General features: G+C 37.3%; 1 protein-coding gene across 2 annotated transcripts in view; it reads right to left on the minus strand.

Moving 5' to 3' along the window:
* Positions 1–17,464, minus strand: part of csmd2 (CUB and Sushi multiple domains 2) — a 285,162-nt gene that overhangs the window by 39,574 nt on the left and 228,124 nt on the right. For both annotated transcript variants that reach the window (XM_042745309.1, XM_042745310.1), the window contains exons 37-46: positions 14,204–14,308; positions 13,963–14,081; positions 12,783–12,852; positions 10,858–10,974; positions 10,296–10,505; positions 8,964–9,152; positions 5,253–5,430; positions 4,227–4,372; positions 3,397–3,477; positions 1,201–1,314 (exon numbers count right to left, since the gene is read on the minus strand). In XM_042745309.1, coding sequence (XP_042601243.1) covers positions 1,201–1,314; positions 3,397–3,477; positions 4,227–4,372; positions 5,253–5,430; positions 8,964–9,152; positions 10,296–10,505; positions 10,858–10,974; positions 12,783–12,852; positions 13,963–14,081; positions 14,204–14,308 — 1,329 coding nt within the window. The remainder of the gene's footprint in view (positions 1–1,200; positions 1,315–3,396; positions 3,478–4,226; positions 4,373–5,252; positions 5,431–8,963; positions 9,153–10,295; positions 10,506–10,857; positions 10,975–12,782; positions 12,853–13,962; positions 14,082–14,203; positions 14,309–17,464) is intronic.

Raw genomic sequence — 17,464 nt, forward strand, 5'->3', positions numbered from 1 at the left:
ATAATGGGGTTTAAAATATGAGACCACATTGTAAAACTGGGATTTCGTAATGCTATTTAAACTGGGAAATAAACAGTTTTACTGTGTTGATTACATAATTTCTAATAGCAAAAACATTTTTTCAATTAGAAAAATGCCAATTAGATAATGTTTTATTAGTGTCTGGTCTCAGATTTCTGAAGTTTACCTGAGACCTACACTCTCAGAAAAAAAGGTACAAAAGCGGTCACTGGGGTGGTACCTTTTCAAAAGGTACACTTTTGTACCTTTTATGTACTTATATGTACACTTTAGGAAATAATTTGTACCTTTAAGGTACCAATATGGACTCTTTAGGTACAAAGGTGTGCCTTTTGAGAAGGTACGGCGCCAGTGACAGCTTTTGTACCTTTTTTTTTCCTAAGAGTGTACTGTACGCCATGAAGGCTAGTACAGAGAGCTCAGAGAGATAATTCTTTTACGCTGAGAGCAGAGAGATAAACATAATGAGGAGGAACTGGGGGAGTTTATGGGAAATGCCATATCAAATCACATAAAAGCAGCTGGAGGAAAGGTAGATGAGCGTTTAGCATACTCATGGGGTTTGCTTGACAGGCTCTGAGGTATTTCATCCCACCTCTAGGCCAATAGCAATAATAAAGCTTCATATAGCACGGAACCAACTATCATGATCAATAGACCCATCATGCATGGCAACACAGTGGGGGTATATTTTATAGTATATAAACCGAAGGACTGGTCTTTTGTAAAATGCAGAGGGGGGAAGTCACATTTTTTTTTTTTTTAAATGCATATGGTTAGTTAATTCAACACACATATTAACATCAAAGTACTACCGTATGGTGTAACTGTTTAGTGAACTCACCCCAGTGAGTAGTTCAACCAAATAATTTAACTAAAAGTGAAATGAAAATAACTACTTTTTTTCCCAAAAAAGGATAGAATGAAGCCTAACTGACTTCTATTGTATGGATAAAAACAGTTTAAATGCAGAAAGAAGAAAGGATGATGTTTCATGATAGCTAAAGCTGGTTTAGGTTTGTTAGGTGGTGGATTAGCTGGCATAATAGTGTCAAAACCCAACCAAATTGGTCTTTATCATTAACCTGGTTGACCAAGAGTCTTAGTGGTTAAGCAAAAGAAAAACATACAAAAAAAATACTGGGGACCACAAACACTATCAAGAGATGTGTAACTTACTATCACATGAAGGTGGAGGTCCTTCAAACTCAAGATGAGTCCCCAGGCGACAGGTTTGAATGCTGTTCCCATTCAGATGATATCCTGGGAGACATCTGTACCGCACAATATCACCTGTGGAAAGAGAAGGAATGAACAGATGAAATATTCATCATTGCTTTATCAATTGTCTTGCACGTGATACTTCTGAAATATTATGGAGAACATGGGATTTCTGAGTAGCTCGGAACAATAGGAGCAACATCTGGCTGCTCCTGTTGTTGCCTCACTCATGACTTGATTAAGGCCATGTCCCCCCACTGTCTCGCTTAACGGCTGACAGTGACAATAAAAGAAAAAAAGAGAGAAGGAAAGAGGAGAAGGGAGACTCGACGTGCCGGCGCTGCATTGCAGTGTAATTAAGGAAGCGCCACACAGCATGGTTTACATTCATAACACCCATCGGCTGCTACCTGAGGGCCGCTCACATCTCAGTAGCAAATCTCCCTGTTGCTACACAAACACTCAAGTACTCTGTGACTCAGCTAAGAGGAAAAAAAACACCTTGTGGTTTTATAATACAGCATTTAACTTCGCTAAAATAATGGAACACAAGCTAGAGCAGAAAAAAGAGGCTTTGCATGCTTTGAAAATACACATATAGGAATGTGTTTGTGGCTGTGAGAGCATGCGTTCATGGCCATCTGAACACAGCAGGCTTTTTTCAATCACTGAATTAGGTGAATTAATTGGATGTGGTGGATAATCAGTGATCAAAACAGTGATTCAGTGCAAAGGACCATGACTGCTTTAGCCCCGACGGAGGTTCTGCAAACACGCTCCATTCCAGAGGGATCAAACAACCCTGCACCGACCCATTTAGAACAATTAATATCAATGAATGCATTTTTTTTTTTTCCATGGCAGAAAAGCAGTGCATTGATTTAACAATGGATTTCAGTGGTGACGGAGGCTGGTGAGTCATCATTAGAGGACCAGTGAGGTCACAATTGCATTATTATTTGCAAGTGTTTTTTGTGGGCACTCAATTGAAGATGAAACCAACAGCTTCAACAAACTATTTAAAAGATTTAAGGGGAACAAAAGTTAATTAATAATAATAAATACATATTAATGATGATAAAATCTAGCATAGGTGCCAAAGCCAAAATTTGTGTTTATATATACATATATTCTAAATAAAATATTAGTAGCAGTGTTGTTGTTGTTGCTGTAGGTGGAATGATGTAGTTAAGACTAAAGTAGTATCACTAATTTCATTATGAACAAATATCTGAGTCTAAAAAATCCAACACTTCTTCAAGCTCTGCTTTTTTAAATTCTTAATGAAAATCAATGTGTCCTTTGCACAAAAATCAACAATCAACTTTCATGTACACAGCACATAATTTCCTGTGATTGTGATTATTATTTAAGTAGCACAAACCACATTTATGCTGCCTATGCACATTAAAAAAAAGTCTTTGTTAAAGCACTTCATATACAGTAGGTATATATGCCGAGCTTCTGAATTTTTTTTCGTCCAGAGCATCATGTGGCAAATCATGTGTGAAATATTAACTGCATTAAGCCACAAATAAGTATATTCAAGATTTTACAAGAGCTGGAGTTTCACACAGAGATTGGAAAACATAGAATGTGCAGCTAAATAATAACAAAACAAAAAATGAAGCAAAACTCAAGCTTAAAAGAAATGTTTAGGGCAGGTACATTTTTCTAATTACCTGCTATAGGAATTTGTCACAACCATTTTAAATACAATACAAAAACGTATACTTAAGTAATATAGCTTCTGTCTGCTTTCCCCCCATTTTGTGTTTGCACAAAATGTAAACTCTACCTATGTTCAAATACTATGCACAACACAACATAGCCTCTGTTTTGAATTCTGGCAATGAGTCAGCATATCAGCACGGCCCTATGGGACTGGTAGCCCTGGCATCTGAGCAGTTTTCTCTCCTCAAAGTGAGTTCTCGAGGGGTGTTAGGGGTGGGGGGGAGGTGTGTGTGTGGCTGGCTCTGCTATTCTGGGAACATTATTAATGAGAGCCGCTCAAGCCTGAAAATGAACTGGCAGCCTGCGTCTCTGCTCAAAATGTTCCACTTATACTGGGCCAGGCCGAGTCCACCAACACAAACGCACACAAGCAGGCATACAAATCAGATTGCAAATGATGTAAAATCTATTCAAACTCACCTATCTTAAATTCTTTACTGGCCATCAGAATTTCAGCATTAGGAATTATGGGAGGTGGCAAACAAAACTGAAGTCTATAGGCTAGAAGAAGGAAAGACAGAGAGGCAAAGAGAAAAGAGTCAGACATGTCATATTGCACTGTTGTATCCACTGTTAAGGTAAAGAACATTTCTACATGACACAAAGTGGAATTATTGAGTTATATCAGTTCATGGGTTTAATGGTTTCAGGGTTTGACTGAATAGCTAAAAGCTTATATTCCCATTAGCCCTTGCTGGCAGAGGCAGTAACTAAATTGAAATGCATGCATTGCACAAGTGGTCATTTATTCTGACCATTTTTTCCCCAAACACAATTTTTACAAGTTTTTCATTGTATTATAGTAGATTTTTGACCAGTTCTCATATTTGGAGGGCTCTCAAGTGTGACTGGCCTGAGAAAAAAAAAAAAAAAAAAAAAAAAAAACCTTTTCGGTTTAAAGTACCCATGCAGTGTCATGAACTCATGAAGTGTCATGAAGGTACATTTGACTGGGACTGGAGATCAAGTCTGGTCTTGAGTACTACAACACTGCTGATACATTTCATAGTCTAATTCATTCAGACCCTCTTCTTGACTTGCACTTGACCCTCTTTTGGTTTCAGTCTTCAATCTGACTCAACCAACTCAGGTCTTGGTCTGGACTTGGACTCAAATGAGCTGGTCTCAACTACAAATCTGCAATACTTGTTCAGTCACAAACATTCACAGAGTCCTGCCTCAATCAACAAACTGCTATTTAGATGTACAGTTTAAGAATGCTAATGGTAGCTTTGACTTGGACTAGTTACCTTGGTAGTTGATCTTGAACAGTCCACCTTTCTCAGAATTGCTTCGGAAACGTATTAGAACTTGATTAGATGTGCTGCTTGGTGGGTTGTTGGGCTCTCCCTCGGTAAACACTCCAAGTTTGCGAACTGTTTCCTGTGGTCCGTCCCTGTTTAAGATTCAATATTAAAATTCAAACCCGCTAACATTGCATACTCAGGAGAACACCACATGCCTTGTTGCCTAAAAATGCACAGTAAGTCAGATCCCACACATATTGATCACCAGGCTGATCTCTGCATATTGATTACTTTACTGATTTCAGAGACTATTCTAGCCATACTGATTACCTCTCTGATTTAAAAGACTCTTCTCACACTCTCTTAGGGAGTGTGCTACGTTCTCTCTAGCTCAGGTCAGACTCAGCCTCTCTGTCAAGACGTTGTAAAACCGAAGTCACCAGCTACAAGGACATCACCTAGAGGGCTTACCTCAATCTTTACAGCCCTCTAATGGGGAGGGAACAACTCGGCGCCAACCTAATCCCAGTTTTAACCATGACTGCCTGAGCTTTTGCTACAGATTACGTCCTGTCCTGTTCCTTCAGAAAAGTGTTTGGTTGGCTAAAGGGAGTGCTGGCTCACTGAAGTGAGGCCAAGCTGTCTTGATGGAGCTTTTCTTGGCTGTTCCGGTTATACTGAACCTCTAGGTTGACTTGAAGTGCTTGTAAGAGTAGGGAAAAGATCAATGCTTCCTCAGTTAATCCAAACAGAAATTTTCAGTCTCAAGAGAAGCAATGAATTTCGAGAAGATGTGTGCTTAGACTGCAACTTTTGGCCTAACATGTTTTAGGGTGAACCTGAGACAGGGTTCAAAGTCCTTCCTGTATATACAGGTCTCAAGCGACTCAACACAGAGGCTCACTAATTAATCACCAGTTTGAGCGTGCTATAAATATGTTCCCTCCCCAAAAAGAAATTGACTGAGAGAGAAAGAGAACCTGACAAGGTGAAGAAGGATAATTGCAATAGAAAAGTTTGACAACTCACCAGACTGTGATGAAATCTTGGGGGCCATGGACTTGCAGGAGTGTGAAATTAAGACGGATACCCAGGCCGTGTGCCACCGTGATCAGCCAGCTACAGTCCGCAGAAGTGGGGTAGTCCTCTGGGTAACCGGGGGAGAAGATAGTGCCATTGTCTGATGTAATGTTACCTCCGCAGGGCACTAGAAGGCAAAAATTAACATGTAGAAATGGAAGAACTTTTTGTAGCAACCAAAGATTAAAGAAACACCATCACAGAAAGCAGCCTTGCACAGAAATTTATTACAGCATGCAGGGGATGGTGGAAAAAGCAGGAACCAGGACAGGGGCAGGGCGACATGGGTGAAAATCCCCGCTGGGTTCTAAAACACCACTCAGTCTTTCCCAGTAGTTCACTTTCCTTGTCCGACTCCATCATAGAAATCCCTCTTGGAGCAGTGCTTTGCATTTATATAGACGTGTCCATGTTTCCAATGATTCAAGTGAGCCCCAGACATATGAAATCAAATCCCCTTCCTGTCCGTGCTGATCCCAGGCTGCTGCCCCAAGTTGGAGGGGAAATAATCAATGCGATTCAGCTGGTGAAATAAAGCTAGGCCCATGACTTGTACGCACTCGTAAGGACTGTCATAATACACTCTCGCTCTGTCTGTACTCTCAGCAGTTTCTTGCACTGTCAAGGTCTCGGTGTCCCCACATCCTTCCCCACTCGCTCCCGCCCTCTCAATCTTTCCTCCTTCTTCATTTCCTCTCATCTCCGATGGAATGCTGAGAGGGGCGCCTATGTTAATCCCTCGTGCCGTGTGCTCTCTCTCGCCACCTTACTTGCTAAATGAAGTATCGATCACAGCATTGATTTAAAAAAACATGCCACGCTATCAAGCAGAAATGCATGGTGACGCTATCGATTGGGCAAAAAAAAGTTTAGTAGTGAGGTGGGATGGGAGGATGTGGGGTTGTGGTGAACTAAAAAAGAAGAGAGAGCCATAGATGGAGGACAGGCCGAGTAGGCTGATATGGACAGGTGGGGAAGAGGAAGAGAAAATCGATCAGCTTTCTAATGCCTGGGAGAGGAAATCTATGTACATGACAGCCTGGGCATGAACTATTGGTGGCAGCATGTGTAGGTGATAGCCAGGGCAGTAGGGGTGTGAAGTACTTATAATTTTAAAATGTAATTAAAATTTATACTATACTTCTATTAGCAGCTATACTAACTCTATTAGTGCTAAATTTGTGCTTTACTTGAGTTCCTGATGTATGTAACGCAACTTAAAACAACCAATAAAGTGCATTTCAGTGTAAAATGTAATAAGTCACAACTATTATAATTTGTGCTTCTAAAGAGACATCTCATCATTCATCACAGCATAAAGTCTTTGACCTAAAGCAATGCACTGTTAGAGCAGCTTTTTACTATCGGTAAAGATGGACAAACTTGACTTGCAGTGTGTGTCTAAGTGTGCGCATGGTCAACGATCAGGCAATAAACAATTATATTCAAAAGTAAAATGAATACACTACCCGGTGAAAAATTTTTGAACAGTAAGATTTTTAATGTTTTTTAAATAATTCTATTCTGCTCACCAAACCTGCATTTATTTGATCCAAAGTACAGCAAAACCAGCAATATTGTGAAATATATCTACTATTTAAAATAACTGTTTTCTACTTGAAATTTTTAAATGTAATTTATTCCTGTTTATTCAAAGCTGATTTTTTTTAAAAAAAATATATATATATTATTATTATTATTATTATTATTATTATTATTATTGATGTTAATTTTGAAAACACCGGACTATATTTTTTTCAGGTTTCTTGGATGAATAGAAAGTTCAGAAAAACAGCATTTATTTGGAATAGAGACCTTTTGTTACATTATAAATGTCTTTATCATCACTTTTGATCAATTTAAAGCATTCTTGCTAAATAAAAGTATTAATTTCTATAATTCCAATACCCCCCCAATTTTTTTTTTTTTAAATAAAAATAAAAATCCAGAAAAAAATAATAATCAACTGTTTTAAATATTGTTAATGATTATAATATAAATGTTTCTTAAAGAGCAAATTAGCATATTAAAATAATTTCTGAAGGATCATGTGACAAGGATCATATTCTGAAGGATCATGTGGACTGGAGTAATAATGCTGAAAATTAGGCTGTGATCTTAAATTAAAATCTTAATTTTAAATAGTAAACATTTCACAATATTACTGCTTTTGCTGTATTTTGGATCAAATAAATGCAGGCCTGGTGAGCAGAAGAGAATACTTTAATAAATATTAAAAATCTTACTGTTCAAAAACTTTTGACTGGTAGTGTATATAGTCAGCCTTGGCTGGATTTAGCCTTTAAACTTTTTATGGTATGGCTTTATTATATTAATACAATGATAAAATTCTAAATAATCGGGATGCTTGAAAATATCCATTGTCTGTTGATTTTTTCAGTATTAAAAGCTATTATAAAAATCTAGCTGTGCATTTACAACCTATCAAAAATGTAATTTACCAGTTAAGGATCCACTAAAGCTGAAGAATATTGTTCTGAAGTTCTTAAATATTATAAAAGGAGACATTCAAACACCTGAGATTGTCTAAAAAAAAAAAAAAAAAAAAAAAAAAAAAAAAAAACGCTGAACAAAAGAGTCACATCTTTTATCTTTTGGTCTTGACGGTGTGCATATTACACAGCATGGGAGTGTAGTGCGTCATATCTATTCTTCCCTTTTTCACTCTGCCACACCAGAGCTCTCGATTACTACAAATTCAATTATGCACAGTGCAAGAGTGTTTTAACAAGGCCCAGGTTGATACTAAGATTTTCTTAGTGTGGATTGTTATAACAAGAAGTGGATGAATAACCTGTGTTTCTATTTGCGGGTTCACCTGTGCAGCAGCGCTGGGCAAAGCACCGGCGCCTGAACGAGGCGACAAGGCTGCAAATGCTATGTCAGTCTCTTGAGTACCTCCCAGGAGTGTCTTTATTCTCACACGAGCATTCAGCATCCCCTGCGCATATATTACCTCGTGACCTGCTGCATAATTAACTCATTGAATCAACAGAAAAACGAGCATGAGAATGTGGGTCAAGGATGAACTCGATTAATTTCCTATCATCCTCTTGGAGGAGATGTTAGAACGAAGCCATTGAGTCTGTAGGGATGGTTTACAGTGAAGAATTTGCATTTATGTGCAGTTGCCCTCCTTGACCATACATCCAAAGCAGGAGTGATAATGGGAAGAACAAAGCTATTAATTAAATACACATAACCATATTTGTTTATATAGACTATTTTATGTTACTTTTTGGTATGTGTGAAGCTTGACGGCCACTGTTCACCATTCACTTGCATTGTAAAAAAAAAAAAAAAAAAGAAAAAAAAAAAAGAGCAGCATGAACATGCTGTGAAATCTCTCCTTTTCTGTTCAACGGGAAAAAGAAAGTCAAACAGGTTTGGAACGATTTGAGGGTAATTAAATGATATCCAAATTTTCATTTTGTGGCGAACAACAACTTTAAAACTGGCATTTATTTTCAATTATTGAAAATTGTCACATTCAAATGTGTAATGGCTTTGACAATGTATAGTTTATTAAATCTGACAGATAAAACTAGGTTAGTTACTATATAAAAACTGTCCTCTCAGAATACAAATAAGCATTCCAGATGTTTACTGATATGAGGGAAGAAATGGAGGGGGTTGTACCTTCACAGCGAGGAAACGGATGATCCCAGTTGCGCGTAGTGCCATGTTGACAGGTAAGAATAGAGTGTCCCATCAGCTGATATCCTGGATAGCACTCAAAGGAGATGGACTGACCCACATTATAACCAGCCCCAACCACCGCACCATTGCGAAAGGGTTCAGGATCAGGACACTCTTGAAGTTCATATGCTGGAAAAGACAGACATATTGATAGATGAAAGACAAGGGAAAGAAAATGTATGATTTCTTTTTGAACCTGCTAGAAGAAAGCCAGGCCCAAGTGCATCTGTTGTGACATGACGAGTGCATCTTTTGTGACACCTCAAAGAAATCAACTTTCATCAAAAAAATGATTGCTCTGTGCTCCAAGTACCAATCTAACCTTAGATTCTGTGAATTTTACATGTAAACCCTATGCATGGAATCAACTGATTGCTGTACACCAACAAAGCATTGGGATTTGATTCAAAGTAGATGCAATCAAAGCTCTGGCAATAACAATGCTGTCACTTTTTCTCAGATATGCAAGTCTCAAATTCATGGCAATGCAATCAAGTGATCAATGTTCACTGCAGGCAGTGAAAGCACCAAAACACATTAACACCACCACATTCTGTCTCTGGGTCAAGATGTTTTTCTTGGGTTTCTTCATTTTTTTCCCATTTATTTTCCTCCATTATGTCTTTCAAGTCATTCTGAAGAAAAGTTTTAAAATAAAAATTCATACGCATTCCTTTCATTAGTTCTCCCTGAGTCTGGAGCCATTATCAAAAGTTTTCCAAGTTATTTTTCCAAATCTCAGACAGAAAAGGAAATACGCTGATGCTTTAAGACTGAATGACCATGACTAAAAAAAACTGATTTCCTGCTGGATATAATGCTTGATTTATATGCTAATGTACACATAATTATGTAAATGCAGATTTCAGTCATTTCAATACTGCAAACTGTCATTGCATGATAGTATAAATTCTGCTAGCTTGGATCCATCCTAGAAAAGGCCATTTCTATGACACAATTTTAAATTCACTCATTAGACTCATATTCTACTTTGAATTCTGGCATCAGCAGCATTTTATACCTGATGGATTTTATGCACAGCTTCAGAGAGAATGGCTTATTACTGTGTTTACTCGTTATCTTGACTGATTGTCTTGGCAAGGTATTGAAAATGACATTCAAATTGAGGTTCCTGAGAAAATAAATGTGCAAAGGTGGAACTGCAACAACAATGCTAACTACAACAATATGGGGAGGGTTTTTTTTTGTCCTTCAGTAAAATGGTTAAACTTGGTCAAAACATTTCAGCTTTTATTTTTTTAGTTTCCTTACCCTGATAATCAAATCTGAAGCCAGGTTTATTCTGAGAGTGGTCGCTATGAAAATATATAGTAGTCTCATGGGAAGTGGTTAGAAGAGATGGTGGCAAGTCCTGCCCACTGAATCTGCCAATCACTGTGCTGGTGTCAAAAGGCCCATTCCTAATTTCCAAGAAATCATGGTTGGCCTCAGTGGAAAAGTTCAAGAACTGCACATGAGCACCTGTTTGGATGTTAAAACAAGATATGTTTAGTAAAATTAATGACATCCCACTCAGTTTGCTAACAGATAACAGTAATGAACAATTTTGATTCTTTAGCTTAAATCTTGTCCAGCTAATGTGCATGTATGATCTTTGCTAAAAAATAAATATTAAAAATGTGATTGGTTCTGCTAACTAAAAGTTAGGAATTTGATTCCTTATAGCTGCAATATCTTGTAACATTCAGTAACATGGCATTTAAATACCACAGTTAGCATTACCAGCTTTATCCAGCCATCTTAAACTACATCTCACTGGCATTACCAGCAAACTCTTTTTAAACAGCATCTGGTCATTCTGCTGTGTCCTCACCGTAACCGACTGGCAAGTAGATCCTCCAGGTGCAGTCACTGTTGCTAGGGTAGTTTCCTGGGAAACCAGGGCTGAGGATGGTGCCTTCCATCTCCTCTCTGATTCCCCCACACTGAGCTGAAAAGAAAAATGGCGAGGACATTGTCTGAAACATTCATTTGTAGAAAAAAAAAAAAAAAAACATGCTGTGGAATAAACCTGCTGAGCTCAAGGTTCAAGTACTTCTAAAGACCAATAAAAACAGCAGACAGCTGTCAGGCTATCATTAGAGAATGATATGAGGTGACCAACAGGCTATTTCCACTCCTTTTGATTGGTGAGAATATATGTATATATTTATGGCAGATAACTGAAAGTGAAAATTGCTGTCACTGACCTGGGGACACAAAATCTAATTGGTATGCAATATGTAATAAGAGATATACATGACATGGATTTTAAATATGCTAAACGAAGAAAAGTTTATTTTGTCTGGAACATTATATACGTGTAATATATAACACACACGTGTGTGTGTGTGTGTGTGTGTGTGTGTGTATATATATATATATATATATATATATATATATATATAAAAAAAAAAATACACAAAAACAAACACTCTAAAACACACACACACACACACACACACACACACACATATATATATATTTATTTATGTGTATGTATGTTTGTAACATAAATCTGCTTTCAATGGAAGCAGAAAAAAATATGAAAGCCCAAGATTCTTTTAATTTAACTTTCAATGTAACTCAAATAAACGCAAATGTAAATAATATAATTTAATTTTAAAATAATAAAATAAAATATCTATAGGGAAATAGGATGTAAACATGCAATGTTCTGTGATATCTACAGCAATCTGTGTGGGCTATAAGTGGATTGACGTTTCACGTTGCTTAGCAATCCCGTCTTCCTTTTGCAGTGTCCCTAAAAGCTTCGAGTTGAATAAAGAAATGTAACACATTAGCTTTTCTATTGACATCATAGGGAAAACAAGTCTTTCATTTATTAAAAAGGCCAATTCACTTCCCGAAACTATCAAAGGCCACTCGAGCACCTCTGTAGCCTTCAATCTTCTCATATCAGTGAAAACGCATGCTCTATCCCCTCCTCCTCCTCTCGAGGCTTTGAGTCTAAACTACTGATTGATTCAAATATCACTCTGATTAAAGCCCTGGCTTTGGACTCAAAGAGATTCTATGGATGTGCTGAGAAGCCTTACAAAGCTTCAGATCCTGAATGGAGTCTATATAGAATGGAGGGGTTAAAAATGTGCTCTGTGCCTTTGAAAAAGCAGTAGGAATCAGGAAACTGCTGATGACCGTCCAAGCCATGAATCATCTCAAGAGCTCCGCCGATCACAGAAGGAGATGGAAATAAAAAAATAGGACCTAACAGGACAATATTAGGGTTTTCTCAAGAAATATGCGATGCTATTATCTTGATCATGTGAAGACTCTTCATCCCTGCTCTTTTCATCGCATTAGATAAATTAACAAACCAAATGGCATTTTTAAAGAAAGATGGCACAACTGCACTTGTCAGATGGGATCCTGTACACATGCAGTTGCTCTGCTTGGACATCTGTGAGAACTTGAGAAGAACTGACCTCATACATCAACTAGAAAATCAGTTTGGGACCAGTTAGATAAAAGGAATAACTGCAGACATTTCTCAGTTAGCTCTGTGAAACATTGTAGTATCATTTATTTGATCATTTGTAACTTAATGCAGTGAAATTCATACATTTCTATATGTGGCTTAAGTGCCTGAGTACATTTTGGTGCCGCTGTACACATGGACACAAGTACCAGTGTAGTTCTTTACCATTCGGTACTCTGTGGTAGATCTGAACTTATAAATCTACAGAAGCCAAGATTTAGAAAAGAAATAAATGAATAAAAGATGACAGAAGTTATTACCGATGCAGAGTGGAGGCGGATAGTTCCAGCGGCGCACAGGCCCTGGCATACAAGAGATATGGGAGACTCCCTGCAAAGATAAAAAAAAATAAAAATAAGAAATATTTTGTTGCTTTTCAGTCTTTCCTTCATTCATTCAGTATTCACTTTGGCCACATTCTGAGCATCAATTTTTTCCCCCAAGGTTTTTGGCTTTCTTAAGCCAAGTTCTGAAGCTCATCGCCTTTTCTTGTCTCAAGTCTGCACCTAGTCTGAACAAAGTCTATGCTACTACTAATTGCAGATGCAAACTCATTTCAAACGGTCTTGAAATAACTGTCAGGTTTGCACACTGTCCCGAGCACCAGCGACCAACAAGCAGTGCGAGGTAGTAACTGATTATACAGTATGTGAAATACTTATAGATTATACTATGATTATATCTATATTTAATTTAAAATATTTTAACCAGACTAACTTGGAATTGAACAACTTTAACCCCCCAGTTTTAAAAGTAATCTAAAAGTAGTCAGATTATATTAGCTAAAATATGTAATGTAACAGATTATGTAATTTACTTCAAATTTCATCATGCAATTTGAATTCAGTAATAGACTACTATTTGTAAGTAATCAACCCAGTATCAGCAACAGGTGTTGAAATTGTAAAAGAGCAACAGGAAGCCAGGCATCAGCAAACCCATTAAACTGTTACTGCCCCATCTCTCCAACCACCACTTTATCCAAAGAAAACAAAAAATTAAATAAAATACTGACTGAAAGGTATTTCCAACACATAACCTTGGCATTACTACCACCATATAACTGCAAATAGTCCACAGAGAAAAATAAATAGGTTTCCAAGGAAAACATCTTTTGTTGTTGATGTAAAATGTTAAACTCTGTGCTAGTTTGGTGAAAAATAATGCATTTTTCATAAAAGCTTGACAAATTAAGCAGCTGCCAACATGGACAGGTTGCATAACACACTGCCAAATCCAGGCTAATCATGGTTTCCTCTGACCACATTGTGTTTTGAGCAGTTAATTATTTGCTACCGAGGGCGTTTTTAAGGACATTTTTGGTACTTTGTACAATAAACTATTTTGGAATATTGTTGGGATGCCACTTGATGGCTAATGTAACATCGGTGTCCTGAAACAACCACGGTTTTGTCCAAGGTTTGGCAAGTTCAGTCTCACCTGCAGAGTATATCCAGGGTCACACTGGAAGGACATCACACTGTTCATCTGTAATCTCTCACCCACTTTGAAGCCATTCATGGGTACAACCGGTTCAGGACAGCTAGTAAGGGACACAGCTGTGAGAGAAAACAACAAAACAAGACAAACAAAGAGGAATTAAGCTGAATGAAAAAGCTAGTTGAGTTTTTATTGATGAGTGTATAGTCCAGATGCACAGGACTCGCAACAGATGTCCTACTCTTGTATTCCAGACGGAAACCGGCTGCGGAGACGCTGATATCTGAGAAGAAGTGCAGGTAGAGCTGGTTGGATGTGCTGTTTAGGAGGGCTGGGACTGTTGTGCCTGTAGAATAACGAAGCTGTTAGCATATTGTGATTATGTAGCTGAATCACTGTGTCCTTGACTTTTTGTTCTTTTTTGATAGTGGCAATTAAACTTTGTACACTTTAAATTGTTATTGTTAACTAAAACTAAAACTAAGATTAAAATACCAGTGTTAAAAAAAGCTGAAAAGCTCATAAGATGAAAAACCTTGGCAACTAACTAAAATATAGTAAGTTTAAGGCGACTAACTAAAATTACTAAAGCAACAGTACCTGAAAAATGAATAAACATGAATTAATAAACCTTCAAATAAAATAAAATAAAGCAAAAAATTCAACACTAAAAAAAAATAAATAAATAAATAAAAGCAAACACAAAAAAATTAGGGCTGTCAGCCATTAAAATTTTTAATGTAATTACAGGGTGCTACGATTAATTAATCTAATTAATCACAAACTAAATTTGGCTGTGGAAAATAACCTCAAAACATAATTTAGAGCCATTATTGTCTTAAATGTTAAGGCTACAATGGCCTAACATAAATTATAGAACATAAAAGAAGATAATTTGAGAAACACCTCAGTATTTTTGTTCATGCAATGAAAGTCACTGGTAACCAAACCAGCTTACCAACAGTCTTCAAAATACCTTCTTTTATGTTGTGTAAAAGAAAGCGAGTTTGAAACAACATGAGGTTGAGTAAATGATGACAGAATTTATTTATTTATTTTTGGTGAACTATCCCTTTAATGTTTTTATACGGTGGCCAAGAGAGCTCAACACACTGCAACTTTAGAAAACACATGCAAATAGAAAAAGCACCAGCAAATCAAGAAAACATCTTCATCAGTTTGACAGCAAGTGCTGCAAATGCTCACAACGCAAACAAATAAAGAAATGTGCTGCAAATGCTCACAACACAACCAAATACAAAAAAATAAATGAAAAATTCTTTGGTTGTGTTCTGAGTATTTGCAGCTCGTTTGTTGTCAAATAGATAAGTTGTTTTCTTAATTTGCAGGTGTTTATTTCTATGTGCAGTGTGTTTAGTTATTTGGTTGTGTTGTGAGCATTTGTAACGTGTGTTGTCAAATTGATTAAGTTGTTTCCTTAATTTGCAGGTGTTTTTTTTTTTTTTTCTATTTGCATTGCATTTCTTTATTTGGTTGTGTTGTGAGCATTTGTAGCACATGTGCTGTCAAATTGATGAAGTTGTTTTCTTAATTTGTAGGTGTTTTTTCTATTTGCAGCGCGTTGAGCTTTCTCGGCCATCATATTTGTATTTTTTTGTTATTTTAATAAATTAAATGATACTCTAAAGAAGAAACTAAAACTACCAGCAGGTGGCGGAAAATGTCTTTATGAATCGATTCATTCAAATGGCTTATTCATTCAGTAATGAAGTAAATGGCTCAATTTATGAATGGACCATTCAATAATTTGTTCACATGATTCATTCAAAAGGCGGATTCATTTAGAAACTAAACACCACTGTGTGGCTCACAGACGCACAACAGTTCTATGTAATATTTTCGTTGGCAAAATTGAACAAAAACACAATATTGTGTTTAAAATATACCACAATATTAACTTCTTATTTAGTACAAAATTACATTTGCACCTTATTCAGTCTATATATATATATATATATATACAGGTCCTTCTCAAAAAATTAGCATATTGTGTAAAAGTTCATTATTTTCCATAATGTAATGATAAAAATTAAACTTTCATATATTTTAGATTCATTGCACACCAACTGAAATATTTCAGGTCTTTTATTGTTTTAAAACTGATGATTTTGGCATACAGCTCATGAAAACCCAAAATTCCTATCTCAAAAAATTAGCATATCATGAAAAGGTTCTCTAAACGAGCTATTCACCTAATCATCTGAATCAACTAATTAACTCTAAACACCTGCAAAAGATTCCTGAGGCTTTTAAAAACTCCCAGCCTGGTTCATTACTCAAAACCGCAATCATGGGTAAGACTGCCGACCTGACACCCTCAAGCGAGAGGGTAAGACACAGAAAGAAATTTCTGAACGAATAGGCTGTTCCCAGAGTTCTGTATCAAGGCACCCTTAGTGGGAAATCTGTGGGAAGGAAAAAGTGTGGCAAAAAACGCTGCACAACGAGAAGAGGTGACCGGACCCTGAGGAAGATTGTGGAGAAGCACCGATTCCAGACCTTGGGGGATCTGCAGAAGCAGTGGACTGAGTCTGGAGTAGAAACATCCAGAGCCACCGTGCACAGGCGTGTGCTTTTGAACCAGAAACAGCGGCAGAAGCGCCTGACCTGGGCTACAGAGAAGCAGCACTGGACTGTTGCTCAGTGGTCCAAAGTACTTTTTTTTTTCGATGAAAGCAAATTTTGCATGTCATTCGGAAATCAAGGTGCCAGAGTCTGGAGGAAGACTGGGGGAGAAGGAAATGCCAAAATGCCTGAAGTCCAGTGTCAAGTACCCACAGTCAGTGATGGTCTGGGGTGCCATGTCAGCTGCTGGTGTTGGTCCACTGTTTTTTTTCAAGGGCAGGGTCAATGCAGCTAGCTATCAGGAGATTTTGGAGCACTTCATGCTTCCATCTGCTGAAAAGCTTTATGGAGATGAAGATTTCGTTTTTCAGCACGACCTGCCACCTGCTCACAGTGCCAAAACCACTGGTAAATGGTTTACTGACCATGGTATTACTGTGCTCAATTGGCCCTGCCAACTCTCCTGACCTGAACCCCACAGAGAATCTGTGGGATATTGTGAAGAGAAAGTTGAGAGACGCAAGACCCAACACTCTGGATGAGCTTAAGGCCGCTATCGAAGCATCCTGGGCCTCCATAACACCTCAGCAGTGCCACGGGCTGATTGCCTTCATGCCATGCCGCATTGAAGCAGTCATTTCTGCAAAAGGATTCCCGACCAAGTATTGAGTGCATAACTAAACATAATTATTTGAAGGTTGACGTTTTTTGTATTAAAAACACTTTTCTTTTATTGGTCGGATGAAATATGCTAATTTTTTGAGATAGGAATTTTGGGTTTTCATGAGCTGTATGCCAAAATCATCAGTATTAAAACAATAAAAGACCTGAAATATTTCAGTTGGTGTGCAATGAATCTAAAATATATGAAAGTTTAATTTTATCATTACATTATGGAAAATAATGAACTTTTTCA

The sequence above is a fragment of the Cyprinus carpio genome, chromosome B19 (genome assembly GCF_018340385.1).
Source record: "Cyprinus carpio isolate SPL01 chromosome B19, ASM1834038v1, whole genome shotgun sequence".
Classification (NCBI taxonomy): domain Eukaryota; kingdom Metazoa; phylum Chordata; class Actinopteri; order Cypriniformes; family Cyprinidae; genus Cyprinus; species Cyprinus carpio.